Here is a 17,805-nt window from a genome sequence, read left to right on the forward strand (position 1 = left end):
GAAACCATATTGGCAGCATACTGGCGAGGCATTCGTCTTCATGGTCGACAATTCGCGCCCCCATATTGCACGTCTTGCGAATGACTGCCTTCAGGATAAGGAAATCTCTCGACTACAGTGGCCAGCATGTTCTACATCTACATGATTACTCTGCAATTCACATGTAAGTGCTTGGCAGAGGGTTCATCGAACCACAATCATACTATGTCTCTACCATTCCACTCCCGAACAGCGCGCGGGAAAAACGAACACCTAAACATTTCTGTTCGAGCTCTGATTTCTCTTATTTTATTTTGATGATCATTCCTACCTATGTAGGTTGGGCTCAACAAAATATTTTCGAATTCGGAAGAGAAAGTTGGTGACTGAAATTTCGTAAAAAGGTCTCGCCGCGACGAAAAACGTCTTTGCTGTAATGATTTCCATGTCACGTCGCGTATCATATCTGCCACACTCTCTCCCCTATTACGTGATAATACAAAACGAGCTACCATTTTTTGCACCCTTTCGATGTCCTCCGTCAATCCCACCTGGTAAGGATCCGACACCGCGCAGCAATATTCTAACAGAGGACGAACGAGTGTAGTGTAAGCTGTCTCTTTAGTGGACTTGCTGCATCTTCTGAGTGTCCTGCCAATGAAACAACCTTTGGCTCGCCTTCCCCACAATATTATCTATGTGGTCTTTGCAACTGAAGTTTTTCCCCAGACATGAACTCTATCGAACATGCCTGGGGTAGATTGAAAAGGGCTGTTTACGGACGACGTGACCCACCAACCACTCTGAGGGATCTACGCCGAATCGCCGTTGAGGAGGGGGTCAATCTGGACCAACAGTGCCTTGATGAACTTGTGGATAGTATGCCACGCCGAATACAGGCGTGCATCAGTGCAAGAGGCCGTGCTGCTGGGTATTAGACGTATCGGTGTGTACAGCAGAGGTCTGGAGGTCTCGCTGTATGTTGGTACACCATGCAATCTGTGGTCTTCATGAGCAATAAAAAGGGCGGTAAAGATGTTTACGTTTATCTCTATTGCAGTTTTCTGTACATGCTCCGTTAACTCTCGGAACCGAGGTGATGCAAAACTCTGGGTGGAGCAGTAGCAGGTAGGAAGAGGGGCAGCCCACCTGGCGCTGAGGCTGCCGTGGTCTTGTAGCGGCCGGCCTCGCCCTCGGCGCCGGACAGCGGGTTCTCGTAGCGCGGGCCGCCACTGTCGCCCCCGCCGCCCCCGCTGCTGCTCAGCTCGGCGCTGGCCGACTCCTCCCCCGCCAGGTAGCGCCTCGTTCGCGCCCTGGCCGGCGACAGCGGCACCAGCTCCACGAAGACGCTGGCGGCGGCGGCAGAACGACCCGGCACCGAGTACACCAGCGCATCTGCAACATCACCAGGAAGGCCACACGTAAACAACTAGCGCGCGAAAAAACATTGAATGGTCTGTATGGAACACCCCCCCTGCTTCCCGGGATTTGAGAAAATAACAAGTTAAAAATGACCGTGAATTATGAATATTTGACCCGTGTCGGGATGAAGTTCAAATGGCTCTGAGCACTATGGGACTCAACATCTGAGATCAGTCCCGTAGAACTTACAACTACTTAAACATAACTAACGTAAGGACATCACACACACATCCACGCCCAAGGCAGGATTCGAACCTGCGACCGTAGCGGTCGCGCGGTTCCAGACTGTAGCGCCTAGAACCGCACGGCCACATTTGCCGGCTCGGGATGAGGCATCCGAATCCGAAGTAAATTATGATTATTCCGCGGGAAACAGGAGGCGTTATAACTTGATCGTTACTGAATGAGTATTTTCATTCAATAACGATTGGTAAATGAAATAATTTGCAAATAAATATTGCCAGTGGAAATTTTGCCGAAGGAAATGATTAAGTTGTAAAAGCATTTAAAAAATTGGTCGCCAGCTCAAATGATGAGCGACAGTACTGTTAAGTACGTGAATAATTGCGTCAAAAATAAAGTTTACCTGCTTGTAGCGCAGCAGTGGAACGGGAACTTTTACGTAATTGGTGCGTCAGGCTCAGTACTCATATAAAATAATGTCTTATCAATCTAACTACACTTAAACAAAAAAAAATGGTTCAAATGGCTCTGAGCACTATGGGACTAAACTGCTGTGGTCATTAGTTCCCTAGAACTTAGAACTACTTAAACCTAACTAACCTAAGGACACCACACACATCCATGCCCGAGGCAGGATTCGAACCTGCGACCGTAGAAGTCGCACGGTTCCGGACTGCGCGCCTAGAACCGCGAGACCACCGCGGCCGGCACACTTAAACATTAATGGTTAACTGTTGTAACATTACAGGACATATTGGGACATATTGAAGTATTCGATACTGTAGACTTTTAGGGGATGTCGATACAGATATGCAAAATGTAAAGGAAAACTTTGGTGATGTTTAAATATTGTACTGTGTCAATATTAGGACATTTTGCACAGAAAGAACAAAAATAGAATTAATGTAAATATATATTAGTGTTAGTAACCTATTTTCATTCAATTTTGTAATTATATTTCATTTTGTAAAAGAAAGACTCACTGTTTGCTGTAGCTCTGATTAATTGTATAAATTATCAGTTTTGAGCTAAATTATTTCGTATAATATGGACAAGATACTTTTAAAAACTCACCAGCTAAAGAGAAAGTCTGTAAATGAACGTTTAATGCACACTTTTGGAACTTTCTATGGAGAAATTCTATATTATGATCGCAAAAATACGAAAACTTGTGAAATCTGTTTCATAACCTAATTTCGAAAGACGATTTGTATCAAGGAATATTGCTAAAAAGATTTATTTACGTTTTGAAACACGATTTAAATTATTTTACATATAAATAGTTGTTCTAAATCACTCAAGAAATATCCAGAATCAAATGTCAAGATATTTCTGGGAACATCGGCACAAATCTGGTGAAGGTTATCCGGAAGCTGGTAGAAAAATGTTATAAAGTCTATTTGGAAATTATGCTTTTAAGAATTTATATGTACTGATCCTTTTACTTACTTTAATCTGTACTAAAATTCTGTAATGTCTAATTTAGTTTTAAGTCGTGAATTGCTATCGTATTGTAAACAAAACATTGTCAAAGACTCTCATTGTTTGGAAAGATATTAATACACCTAGGAGTTGTCAGTGGCCAGTTCGGATGTGCAGTGCGGTTAGCTCTGAGAGTCAGTTGTTGAGTCTGTCAGTTCTGTTTTGTAAATAAACGTCTGTAATGATGAATTACTTGTTGTCGTCAATATGAACTCAAGACCTTTTGCACGAAGCAGACACCTCCTAATGCAACGTTTTAATTTGGTGTTGAGGAGCTGAAATGTTTTACTGTCAATAAGTATTTCGATAATTATTTTCTTCATAATTTGTCACCTAAGTGCAATGCTGACACCACATAATTACGAGGGCTGCTATATATATTTCTGGCCTAGGCAACACTAAGTGTTGCCACGTGCAATCTGACATTTTCATTGGAAAGTTTGACATTTTTTAGCATAAATGTACTCAGAACTTTTTGACTTACGACAATTTTTTTTTCTTTTACAGGGACTTGAAGAAATCAATTTGGCACAAAAATGGAATTAACTCGTGAACATTTTCGTGCGATCATTTTTCACAACTTTCGACGTGGATTATCACGACAAGAGTGCATCGATGAACTTAAATCTTTGTATGGCGACGAAGCACCATCCTATAGCACTGTGAAAAACTGGTACAACGAATTCAATCGTGGCCGACGCTCGCTCAAAGACGAATTCCGTGAAGGTCGTCCAAAAACAGCAGTTGTGCCAGAAAACATCGATGCCGTACGTGAACTGATAATGCAAGACCGTCATGTGACATACCGTGAGATAGAGGCATGCCTAGGCATTTCTCCCACCAGCATACATTCGATATTGCATGAACACCTGGCCGTAAAAAAGGTTTGTTCTCGTTGGATCCCGCACAATTTGACAATCGCTCAAAAGAAAGCTCGTGTGGATTGGTGTAAAGAAATGCTGAAAAAATACGATCGCGGTGCTTCAAAAGACGTTTATAAGATCGTCACAGGTGACGAATCATGGATCTATGCGTATGAGCCCGAAACAAAACAGCAATCGACCGTGTGGGTCTTCCAAGACGAGCCAAATCCAACGAAAGTTGTTCGTGGTAGAAGCACTTCGAAGCAAATGGTCACCTGTTTCTTCGGCAAAACTGGTCATGTGGCGACTGTTCCGCTTGAGCAACGTAGGACGGTCAATTCTGAGTGGTACACCATTTGTTTGCCTGAAGTCTTCGGAGAAATTCGAAAAATGAACAAGAGAAGACGAATCATTGTGCACCATGACAATGCGAGCTGTCACACATCGGCTCAAACCAGCGCCTTTTTGACCGGCCAAAACGTCGAAGTGATGGGTCATCCGCCGTACAGCCCTGACTTGGCACCCAATGACTTCTTTTTATTCCCACACATCAAGAAAAAAATGCGTGGTCAACGATTTTCGTCGCCAGAAGATGCTGTTGCAGCATTCAAAAACCATGTTTTGGAGGTGTCTCAATCGGAGTGGAAAAAGTGCTTCGAAAATTGGTTTGAGCGCATGCAAAAGTGTATAAATCTTGATGGAGAATATTTTGAAAAACAATAAACCATTTTCGTTGATAAATATTCGTATTTTCATTATTAGGCCAGAAATATATATAGCAGCCCTCGTATCTATCGATATTTCGAATAATGGACTGTCATACGCTTTTTAAAATTACGTACTTTGCACAGTTTAATCTACCGATAATGGAATATATTGCCAATAATTGATTAACTATGTTTTGAATGATGATAATTCATTAATTGGGTGATTGTCGGGTGGAATAAGCTTTATAGTTTCATGAAATATGCTTGAACTAACTTCAGCTGAATATGCATTGAAATAAATCTTAATAATCAATTACTTTTCACCGTCTATGCAAATAATTTGATAATTAATATTTTCTCTTGATGATGGCGTGACACACTCGGTTCAATAAGGTAAGGATCGGAAGGTACCTACTTTGTGTTATTGTCGGGTGGAATGTAACTGCAACACTTCGATTATAAAGTGCTTATTCTTAATTGTTCAACTTCAGAGGAAAGCACAGCCACTGGCAAGCCTTCTACAATGTTATCCTACGAAAATTACGTAGGTCTTACTTCCCACGTTGTCGGTGGATGGACGGAAGTCCGAGGTGGCGACACAACGTGGCAGCGGGCTTTTACTGTTGCGACTTGGGCCCACAGTGTGCTTCACATTTAAGCCCTCGTTTCTTCACCACTGTGCCCATTAATCCACAATAACTTGCCCGGCCATGCTTCCAGATATGCCGACCATTACCTTCCAGTCGTAGCTAGATCCACACACCGGCCATTAGACGTAACACAGCTAGGGCTAGCAGCACTCTACACTCTTACTCCGAGCACGGCGTCACTGCTCCCGCACCCAGCGGGGCACAACAAAACTCACTCTTGACTTCAACGTTAACTAAATATGCCCTGACTTGCCAGTGTTGAATGTTACACAATTTAAACATGGTAGCCGGCCGGAGTGGCCGTGCGGTTCTAGGCGCTACAGTCTGGAACCGAGCGACCGCCACGGTCGCAGGTTCGAATCCTGCCTCGGGCATGGATGTGTGTGATGTCCTTAGGTTAGTCAGGTTTAAGTAGTTACTAAGTTCTAGGGGACTGATGACCTCAGATGTTAAGCCCCATAGTGCTCAGAGCCATTAAACAGGGTATTTACAATACATATTTACACTAAACAATACATCGTATACTAACAGTTTCACGTGTTAAGTAAGCGAAAAAATTAGTAGCAAGGACTGCGTTGTAGCGTCACATGTATACCTGACGGCGGGACACAGTACAGGAAACTTTTACTTTGGAGAAACCTGTCTGCAACTGTACAGGCTAATGAGGATGTTCTGACCCCCACATTGTGACTAACTTTCCACTTAGATGAATGGCAGCAAAAGAGGAGCAGTCACTTTTCTCGCTGAAACTGTCATGAAAAATGCTTCGCGAATCAATTATTCATAGTGCAGCTTTCAATTTTCCAGCCTAATACTGGTTACCATTTTCAGTTTCTCAGCAAGTGATCACTTAAAGCCTGTGCAGGAATGGCAACCCATTCTTCCTCGAGAGTGGAAACCAGACAAGGCAGTTACGTCGGGCGCTCGGAAATGAAGTCTACGTTCTGACTCTTTGCACACTCGTTCCACTGTGTTGCGACTAGGACTCTGGAAGGCCAGTCCATTTCAAGAATGTGACTGTCCACAAACCGTTGTCTACAGTTACTACACTCCTGGAAATGGAAAAAAGAACACATTGACACCGGTGTGTCAGACCCACCATACTTGCTCCGGACACTGCGAGACGGCTGTACAAGCAATGATCACACGCACGGCACAGCGGACACACCAAGAACCGCGGTGTTGGCCGTCGAATGGCGCTAGCTGCGCAGCATTTGTGCACCGCCGCCGTCAGTGTCAGCCAGTTTGCCGTGGCATACGGATCTCCATCGCAGTCTTTAATACTGTAGCATGCCGCGACAGCGTGAATGTGAACCGTATGTGCAGTTGACGGACTTTGAGCGAGGGCGTATAGTGGGCATGCGGGAGGCCGGGTGGACGTACCGCCGAATTGCTCAACACGTGGGGCGTGAGGTCTCCACAGTACATCGAGGTTGTCGCCAGTGGTCGGCGGAAGGTGCACGTGCCCGTCGACCTGGGACCGGACCGCAGTGACGCACGGATGAACGCCAAGACCGTAGGATCCTACGCAGTGCCGTAGGGGACCGCACCGCCACTTCCCAGCAAATTAGGGACACTGTTGCTCCTGGGGTATCGGCTAGGACCATTCGTAACCGTCTCCATGAAGCTGGGCTACGGTCCCGCACACCGTTAGGCCGTCTTCCGCTCACGCCCCAACATCGTGCAGCCCGCCTCCAGTGGTGTCGCGACAGGCGTGAATGGAGGGACGAATGGAGACGTGTCGTCTTCAGCGATGAGAGTCGCTTCTGCCTCGGTGCCAATGATGGTCGTATGCGTGTTTGGCGCCGTGCAGGTGAGCGCCACAATCAGGACTGCATACGACCGAGGCACACAGGGCCAACACCCGGCATCATGGCGTGGGGAGCGATCTCCTACACTGGCCGTACACCTCTGGTGATCGTCGAGGGGACACTGAATAGTTCACGGTACATCCAAACCGTCTTCGAACCCATCGTTCTACCATTCCTAGACCGGCAAGGGAACTTGCTGTTCCAACAGGACAATGCACGTCCGCATGTATCCAGTGCCACCCAACGTGCTCTACAAGGTGTAAGTCAACTACCCTGGCCAGCAAGATCTCCGGATCTGTCCCCCATTGAGCATGTTTGGGACTGGATGAAGCGTCGTCTCACGCGGTCTGCACGTCCAGCACGAACGCTGATCCAACTGAGGCGCCAGGTGGAAATGGCATGGCAAGCCGTTCCACAGGACTACATCCAGCATCTCTACGATCGTCTCCATGGGAGAATAGCAGCCTGCATTGCTGCGAAAGGTGGATATACACTGTACTAGTGCCGACATTGTGCATGCTCTGTTTCCTGTGTCTATGTGCCTGTGGTTCTGTCCGTGTGATCATGTGACGTATGTGACGCCAGGAATGTGTCAATAAAGTTTCCCCTTCCTGGGACAATGAATTCACGGTGTTCTTATTTCAATTTCCAGGAGTGTATTTTATGACAGGGTGCACTGTCAAACTTTTGTAAAGTTCTACAGTGTGTTCAAATAGTCTCTCCGCAGTGCCGTGTGATTGTTCGCCTGCCTGGGTTACTTACCTTCTACATTTACATCCTCATCCATACTCCGCAAGCCACCTGATGGTGTGTGGCGGAGGGTACCCTGAGTACCTCTATCGGTTCTCCCTTCTATTCCCGTCTCGTATTGTACGTGGAAAGAAGGATTGTCGGTATGCTTCTGTGTCGGCTCTAATCTCTCTGATTTTATCCTCACGGTCTCTTCGCGAGATATACGTAGGAGGGAGCAATATACTGCTTGATTCTTCGGTGACAGGCACACAGACAGACAGGCGCGCACACACACACACACACACACACACACACACACACACACGCACACAGGCACACACACACACACGCACACAGGCACACAGACACACACGCACACAGACACACAGGCACACAGACACACACGCACACAGACACACAGACAGACACACAGACAGACACACAGACAGACACACAGACAGACACACAGACAGACACACAGACAGACACACAGACAGACACACAGACAGGCAGGCAGGCAGACACACAGACAGGCAGGCAGGCAGACACACAGACAGGCAGGCAGGCAGACACACAGACAGGCAGGCAGGCAGACACACAGACAGGCAGGCAGGCAGACACACAGACAGGCAGGCAGACCCACAGACAGGCAGGCAGACCCACAGACAGGCAGGCAGACCCACAGACAGGCAGGCAGACCCACAGACAGGCAGGCAGACCCACAGACAGGCAGGCAGACCCACAGACAGGCAGGCAGACCCACAGACAGGCAGGCAGACCCACAGACAGGCAGGCAGACCCACAGACAGGCAGGCAGACCCACAGACAGGCAGGCAGACCCACAGACAGGCAGGCAGACCCACAGACAGGCAGGCAGACCCACAGACAGGCAGGCAGACCCACAGACAGGCAGGCAGACCCACAGACAGGCAGGCAGACCCACAGACAGGCAGGCAGACCCACAGACAGGCAGGCAGACCCACAGACAGGCAGGCAGACCCACAGACAGGCAGGCAGACCCACAGACAGGCAGGCAGACCCACAGACAGGCAGGCAGACCCACAGACAGGCAGGCAGACCCACAGACAGGCAGGCAGACCCACAGACAGGCAGGCAGACCCACAGACAGGCAGGCAGACCCACAGACAGGCAGGCAGACCCACAGACAGGCAGGCAGGCAGGCAGGCAGGCAGGCAGACACACAGGCAGGCAGGCAGGCAGGCAGACACACAGGCAGGCAGGCAGACACACAGGCAGGCAGGCAGGCAGGCAGACACACAGGCAGGCAGGCAGGCAGGCAGACACACAGGCAGGCAGGCAGGCAGGCAGACACACAGGCAGGCAGGCAGGCAGGCAGACACACAGGCAGGCAGGCAGGCAGGCAGACACACAGGCAGGCAGGCAGGCAGGCAGACACACAGGCAGGCAGGCAGGCAGGCAGACACACAGGCAGGCAGGCAGGCAGGCAGACACACAGGCAGGCAGGCAGGCAGGCAGACACACAGGCAGGCAGGCAGGCAGGCAGACACACAGGCAGGCAGGCAGGCAGGCAGACAGACACACAGGCAGGCAGGCAGGCAGACAGACACACAGGCAGGCAGGCAGGCAGGCAGACACACAGGCAGGCAGGCAGGCAGGCAGACACACAGGCAGGCAGGCAGACACACAGGCAGGCAGGCAGGCAGGCAGACACACAGACAGGCAGGCAGGCAGGCAGACACACAGACAGGCAGGCAGGCAGACACACAGACAGGCAGGCAGGCAGACACACAGACAGGCAGGCAGGCAGGCAGACACACAGACAGGCAGGCAGGCAGGCAGACACACAGACAGGCAGGCAGGCAGACACACAGACAGGCAGGCAGGCAGACACACAGACAGGCAGGCAGGCAGACACACAGACAGGCAGGCAGGCAGACACACAGACAGGCAGGCAGGCAGACACACAGACAGGCAGGCAGACACACAGACAGGCAGGCAGACACACAGACAGGCAGGCAGACACACAGACAGGCAGGCAGACACACAGACACCACGCCTGTGAAGGTTCAAATGGCTCTGAGCACTATGGGACTTAAACATCTGAGGTCATCAGTCCCCTAGATCTTAGAACTACTTAAACCTACCTAACCTAAGGACATCACACACATCCATGCCAGAGGCAGGAATCTAACCTGCGACCGTAGCAGCGGCACGGTTCCGGACTGAGGCGCCTAGAACCGCTCGACCACTGCGGCCGGCAAAGGTGAAGGCGTAGGCGAAACGGTCTTTGTTCCATCGCAAAATCATGGCGTAGGTGTTTTGGGATAGGCAATGTATTATTGGACAGTTTTGGCTGGGAAGTTTTATACCACCCACCCTACAGTCGCGATCTTGCGCCGCGCGATTACCATCTGTTCCTCCACCTCAATGGCAAGCGTTACGACGACGACGACGACGACGACGAGAAAACGGTAGCCAACTCTTTGTTATCGGAGCAGGTGGCAAGTTTTTATGGAGAGGGTATTTTCAGGTTGAGAGGTATGATACGTGTTTCAACGAACATAGCAACCATGTCGAAAAATAGAGTGAAGTACGTACTTTCTGAAAATAAATTTACTTTTTTTGAATAACCTTTCGTTGTGTACGTATGTTCAAACGGACCTTACATGGGGGGAAAAAAAGGCACCCCTCGTAATTTTACTTTCAATGTGTGAAGGACTCTCACTACTTTGAGCTCTCTTCACGTCGAATCTTTGTCTTTGGCTGCGTAAAATAAGTATAGATGGCACACACAAGTTAATCAGATTACACTCGGGGCTGGCGGTATGAAAGGAATAACTAGATATCCGAAGTGAAGAAACAGCACGTCAGAAAACGATTCTAAGTGCAACTAGCGTGCTATTTCTTCACAACGGCACTTTTGAAAAACAGTTGCTAAAAATGCTAAACAAAAATCTGACGCGATTGGTCTTAACAGTGGGCGGGGACATGCGAGGGGAGATGCTGACGTAATCGGCATTCGGTGCTGCAACGTTTAGCTCCAGCACGCAATTTTGACACAGCTGCTAAGTCGCTGGAGTTTGCAGAAATGAAGTAAACTAGAAAGTCGACACGAAGCGTTGCGGACGCATCCGATATGTGATGAAACCGAACGACGGACCCATTGGACACCCTTCATTGCTCCGCTTACATGCAGTTACCATTGTTAGCAAAGTGGTTATCGCCAAGCGTAAACGTGACTGGTTTTCCTTTCACTTCTAGCTCTAAGGGGGATAGGCAGACTGGTAGCTTGTTGACGTACAGAGTATCTAATAATAAATCCACACTTAAATATACATTTCTAAAATTGGCAATTTATTATAATGTGGAGCCAGTACGTCTATACTGCCCCTGTCTATAGATTGACAACTTTATTTTACGATGGCCGATATGATATTTTTTAAACACCGATATTTTAGGTTATCGATTTTTCAGAACTAGGTTTACCCCGTCGGTTTTTCCCCACGGCTACCTCTGGCACCTGCCACGGCAACAGTGTGGTTAGCACGCCACGACGCCGCCGTGGCCAGCACACAACCACAACACTGTGCTGTGACGGGCAGCCACGCACAGCTGACGCCAACAAAGGCCGCTCTGTTCGCACACGCGGCACGCAATGCAACGCAACTGTGCAACTGGCCACTCAGTTCCGCATAAACCCGCGCGCCGCAGCTCCGTCACATCCTGGGACTTCCGCAACCGGCGTAGCCGCGTCCTTGGGACCACCAGAAAGCGTACACAACGCACAAAAGCCCACACGTGAGTGACTCACTCTCCTGGCCCTCCGCGACTCCCGCGTTCCCTGGTTTAAGGGGAGCCGGAGGTGGTCAAATCCTAAAAATTACGATTTTTTTTTGCTGCCGAAAATTGGAACATTCCTCTTTAATGTAAACTTTGGATTATTGTTCTACTCGTCCTAGAAGTGGAGTTATTAACATTTTCCCCCACGCCTGCAGAGGAAATGGGCGGCCGCTGTATGCATCCAACACCCTCTCGTGACGTTCTGGCCAACTGCTTGGGATTTTCTCGGCCTGTTACGCATACAGCGCCTTATGTTACGCATATAGCGAGTGTGCAAGGGTTGTAGTTGAAAAGTTGGAATGCATTGGGCATGTGCAAAAGCGTATGTGTGCACGGCTTCGAAGGGTCAAACAAACTTTGGGTTCAAGTAAGCTCAGTGATGGAAAGACAATAGGAGGGAGAGACAGGCTCACTGATGAGGTGATAGACCGTCTACAGAGATACTATGGGTATGCTGTAAGGCAAAATACTAGTAATGTTAGTGACATGCGAAAAGCAGTGTGGGCATTGTTCCTTCATACTGCCTCTTCCAATGAATACCCTCAACACACCCCTTGCCCGAAAGATTCCTGGTGCAAATATAATGCAAAAAGGGACTATGATCACAAACATGGTTTGCCAGCAGCTGTGATAAATGCAATAAAACCAATTTTTCAGGACTTAGCGCAGCCAGAATTGTTACACAAATGTCTACACGGAAAGACGCAGAATCCTAATGAGAGCGTAAACAATTTGATTCGGAAAGTGATTCCTAAAAGGGTGTTTGTAAGCATAAAAACACTGCACTTTGGCATTTATGATGCAACAGCAACCTACAACCAAGGGAACAGTGTTAAGTGTGAAGTTCCGAAGGCATTAGGATTTACAGCTGGGGTGAACACTGTACGAGCAGTAAGAAATATTGACAGAGAAAGGATAAGAGGAGCAGGAAGAAGAGAAAGGCATATGAAGTATGATGGAACAACAGGCCAGAAAAGAAGATAGAAGAGGAAGCTTTTGGAGGATGTCCCGTAAATTAGAATTTTTTGACAATAAGGAACATTTTCTCAAAATCCACTCAAACTAGAGACATGAAATTTTTATACATCACTCCTAGTGGTCAACCTTACATTGTAACACAGCCATTTGGCAATGTGTTCAGTAGTTTCATTTCAGTTTAATAATAAAGCAATTATTTGTAAAAAAAATTGGGTCATTAATAAAAAATAATTGGAAGGAAACTTCCTGGCAGATTAAAACTGTGTGCCCGACCGAGACTCGAACTCGGGACCTTTGCCTTTCGCGGGCAAGTGCTCTACCAACTGAGCTACCGAAGCACGACTGACGCCCGGTACTCACAGTTTGTAAGGTAGGAGACGAGGTACTGGCAGAAGTAAAGCTGTGAGTACCGGGCGTCAGTCGTGCTTTGGTAGCTCAGATGGTAGAGCACTTGCCCGCGAAAGGCAAGGGACCCGAGTTCGAGTCTCGGTCGGGCACACAGTTTTAATCTGCCAGGAAGTTTCATATCAGCGCACACTCCGTTGCAGAGTGAAAATCTCATTCTGGAAATTGGAAGGAAACTAGAGAAGATAATCCAAAATCCCTCTTGATTAACTGCAATACTAAACCACTCTATGTAAAAATTCAAATTTTTCTATTTGATAGTTTATTCATAAATGTTCCTCAAACTTAGTGATTTTTAACATGGGCAGCATACGCACCTCCGGCTCCCCTTAAAAGTCGCAACAGCCCAGGCAGTAGCAACCACAACAGGCGTGTCCGAGGTCACAAACACTTTTTCACTTCGCTTTTAGCACTTAACGGACGTCTATAAGGAGATACGTTCGTTTCATGGGTCTCTCATTTTCGTCCCAAATGACGGCTGGAGTACACCTTTTAAAGTCTTATTATCGTCGTCTTCAGTCCTGAGACTGGTTTGTTGCAGCTGTCCATGATACTCTATACTGTGCAAGTCTGTTCATCTCCAAGTAACTACTGTACACTACATCCTCCTGAATCTGCTTACTGTATTCTTCTGTCTTCCTCTGCGACACGCTCACGCACTTGCCTCCAATACTAAACTGGCGATCCGTTGACGTTTTAGAATCAATCGATCCCTTCCTTTGGTAAGGCTGTGCCTTGTCTCTCCAGTTCTGTTCGGTACCTTCAGTACTTACGCGATCCACCCATCTAATCATCAGTATTGTTCTGTAGCACCACATTCCAAAAGTTTCCGTTCTCTCCTTCTATAAAGGGTTTATTATCAATGTTTCACTTCCCTACATGGCTACACTCCATACAAATACTTTCAGAAACGACTTCCTGACACTTAAATCTAGACTCGATGTTAACAAATTTATCGCTTTCAGAAAGGCTTTCCTTGCCATAGCCAGCCTACACTTTATATCCTCTCTGCTCCGACCATCCTCAGTTATCTTGCTCCCCAAATAGCGTAACTCATCTACTACTTGTAATGGGACACCCTCCTCTAACACTGCCTTTTTTTAAAATAGAAATAACTGATACCATATATATTGTCGATCCTTGTATAGGTGAACATTCTCGGCTGTTTCACAGAGAGAATTTCATTTGATTTTCTATACGATGTATTTTGTTTGAGGCTAAAATGTATTGCAAGTAGGCTGTTTAGGTTCTCATATTGGTAACGCCACCGCCACGTAGCGCTCTGTATGAAAATCACTGGCTGTGCTGCGTGCAGTCTGTGGCTGGTTTGCATTGTTGGAATATTTTCTATTGTACTGTTGGCCAGTTGGCCGTTAACAGCGCGTAGCGTTGCGCAGTTGGAGGTGAGCCGCCAGCAGTGGTGGAGGTGGGGAGAGAGATGGCGGGTTTTGAGAGCGGACGATCTGGACGTGTGTCCATCACGGACAGTAAATTTGTAAGACTGGATCACACGAACTAAAATATATATTATGACTTTTGAACACTATTAAATATATTGTTTGTTCTCTATCAAAATCTTTCATTTGTTAACTATGCCTATCAGTAGTTTGAATCTTTTATTTAGCTGGCAGTAGTGGCGCTCGCTGTATTGCAGTAGTTCGAGTAACGAAGATTTTTGCGAATTAAGTAATTTGTAAGGTAAGTAATTTGTGAGGTAAGTAATTTGTGAAAGGTATAGGTTATTGTTACTCAGGGCCATTCTTTTATAGGGATTATTGAAAGTCAGATTGCGTTGCGCTAAAAATATTGTGTGTCAGTTTAGTGTTGATGAGAATAAGTAGAGAGAGTAATGTCTGAGTACGTTCAATTGTGGAGAAAAGAGAAAAACCCACATACAATATCAAGAGTGCAGATGACCAGCTCGTAATGAACAACAATACTGTAGAAGCGAAGGCTACATACATGAAATTAAGATGGGAGATGTAACGCTGCGAGAAGGATTTGACAGAACTCTGAAAATGAATCCAAAATACTAAGGCGAATTATTTACAGAAGATTGGTGAATCAGGTGAGGCCAACCCTGGAGGACCAGCCTGGGTACTGGAGACATGCAGCAACCTGTGAGGCAATACTGGCCTTACGACTGATCCTACAAGGCTGGTTAAAGAAAAGGCAAACATACACTCCTGGAAATTGAAAGAAGAACACCGTGAATTCATTGTCCCAGGAAGGGGAAACTTTGTTGACACATTCCTGGGGTCAGATACATCACATGATCACACTGACAGAACCACAGGCACATAGACACAGGCAACAGAGCATGCACAATGTCGGCACTAGTACAATGTATATCCACCTTTCGCAGCAATGCAGGCTGCTATTCTCCCATGGAGACGATCGTAGAGATGCTGGATGTAGTCCTGTGGAACGGCTTGCCATGCCATTTCCACCTGGCGCCTCAGTTGGACCAGCGTTCGTGCTGGACGTGCAGACCGCGTGAGACGACGCTTCATCCAGTCCCAAACATGCTCAATGGGGGACAGATCCGGAGATCTTGCTGGCCAGGGTAGTTGACTTACACCTTCTAGAGCACGTTGGGTGGCACGGGATACATGCGGACGTGCATTGTCCTGTTGGAACAGCAAGTTCCCTTGCCGGTCTAGGAATGGTAGAACGATGGGTTCGATGACGGTTTGGATGTACCGTGCATTATTCAGTGTCCCCTCGACGATCACCAGAGGTGTACGGCCAGTGTAGGAGATCGCTCCCCACACCATGATGCCGGGTGTTGGCCCTGTGTGCCTCGGTCGTATGCAGTCCTGATTGTGGCGGTCACCTGCACGGCGCCAAACACGCATACGACCATCATTGGCACCGAGGCAGAAGCGACTCTCATCGCTGAAGACGACACGTCTCCATTCGTCCCTCCATTCACGCCTGTCGCGACACCACTGGAGGCGGGCTGCACGATGTTGTGGCGTGAGCGGAAGACGGCCTAACGGTGTGCGGGACCGTAGCCCAGCTTCATGGAGACGGTTGCGAATGGTCCTCGCCGATACCCCAGGAGCAACAGTGTCCCTAATTTGCTGGGAAGTTGTGGTGCCGTCTCCTACGGCACTGTGTAGGATCCTACGGTCTTGGCGTTCATCCGTGCGTCGCTGAGGTCCGGTCCCAGGTCGACGGGTACATGCACCTTCCGCCGACCACTGGCGACAACATCGATGTACTGTGGAGACCTCACGCCCCACGTGTTGAGCAATTTGGCGGTACGTCCACCCGGCCTCCCGCATGCCCACTATACGCCCTCGCTCAAAGTCCGTCAACTGCACATACGGTTCACGCCAACGCTGTCGCGGCATGCTACCAGTGTTAAAGACTGCGATGGAGCTCCGTATGCCACGGCAAACTGGCTGACACTGACAGCGGCGGTGCACAAATGCTGCGCAGCTAGCGCCATTCGACGGCCAACACCGCGGTTCCTGGTGTGTCCGCTGTGCCGTGCGTGTGATTATTGCTTGTACAGCCCTCTCGCAGTGTCTGGAGCAAGTATGGTGGGTTTGACACATCGGTGTCAATGTGTTCTTTTTTCCATTTCCAGGAGTGTACTTTTACAGCATTTGCAGGTTTAGAGGTCTAAAACACGGAGAACGGAAGGTTGTTCACAACTTGTACGGAGACCAGACTACAAAAGGGTATTTGTTTTCCGGAAATTGTCTTGCACGGTCAATTGTCATTTTATGCTCCTAACAAAATTTATTTTTCCTCTCGAATTTCAGTATTATTCTATAAAATCAGGAGGCAAATTCAAATAGTTGAAAGACCGCTAATCGCTCCATGCGAGTCATGTGATGCCTGTGACGTCATTGGCCAGCTCGCCGCTCCCACTGTCGTAACGCTAATTCACAGTGACGTCGTCTTTTGCAAGTTACGTTTCGGGAAATGGATTACAAATGGTGTGTAGTACCATACTATATACATACATCTACAAAAATTCCTGAAAAATAGTTTTTTTGTGTTACTGAGAATGAGAAGATGCGAAAAAATGTTGCACTGTACCGGCAAATTGCCAAATTGCCACCATGTCGAAGCAGAAGTTCCCTAACTTGATTAAAAATGTGCTGCAATGTGACGTTAACATTAACTTACCTTCGAGACATGTTCTCCCACTGTTACAATGAAGGACAGCGTCGTCAACCAAATTAAACTTGTAGTGAAAATTGTCGATTTACCCAGCTACACCTCAGTTAGGTAGTTCAGTTGTTACAGCGGCAGACCATCGCATTTTATAAGATGATGGTTCGAATCCAACTCGAAAAATCTTTTTAACTTATTTGTAAAACGACTCTAAAGTCCTCTCACATGAGAACCAGATCAGAACTACAGAAATTCACCACACCGATCGGAAACAGAATATTGTTTCTTTTGTTTTAGGTGTTTGCAAGCGCTTACATTTGCAAAAATTTCTCAGACTAAGACTAATGTTAAGCTATATATAATACATCCCACAGTCTAAATAACTACTACAATCATTATTTTGCTAACGCTATTGTCGTATATCGTGTAGAATTTTTAAAATTACATGATCCTGCAAGGAAACGAACATGTGACTATCTGCAGTCTGATGCGGTATTCGTTGCGCCACCGAACACCTGTTGGATGTAATATATCTGTTGAGTGTCTACTACACAGGAAATTAGCACTAAATTTTGTCAAGTATAATTTCGCTGTGCTTTGGGTCGTAGCTCATGACTGACAGTCGACAATCTAGCTA

The 17,805-nt window shown here is 47.5% G+C and overlaps 1 protein-coding gene across 2 annotated transcripts in view; it reads right to left on the reverse strand.

The window, feature by feature from the left end:
* LOC126295210 (plexin domain-containing protein 1) overlaps window positions 1-17,805 on the reverse strand; it is a 1,111,099-nt gene that overhangs the window by 814,163 nt on the left and 279,131 nt on the right. The window contains exon 2 of one of the 2 annotated variants that reach the window (XM_049987547.1): window positions 1,129-1,374. The exons of the other annotated variant lie outside the window; for it this stretch is intronic. Coding sequence (XP_049843504.1) covers window positions 1,129-1,374 — 246 coding nt within the window. The remainder of the gene's footprint in view (window positions 1-1,128; window positions 1,375-17,805) is intronic. 2 annotated transcript variants of the gene reach the window in all.

This window comes from Schistocerca gregaria, chromosome 11, assembly GCF_023897955.1.
Source record: "Schistocerca gregaria isolate iqSchGreg1 chromosome 11, iqSchGreg1.2, whole genome shotgun sequence".
Taxonomy (NCBI): domain Eukaryota; kingdom Metazoa; phylum Arthropoda; class Insecta; order Orthoptera; family Acrididae; genus Schistocerca; species Schistocerca gregaria.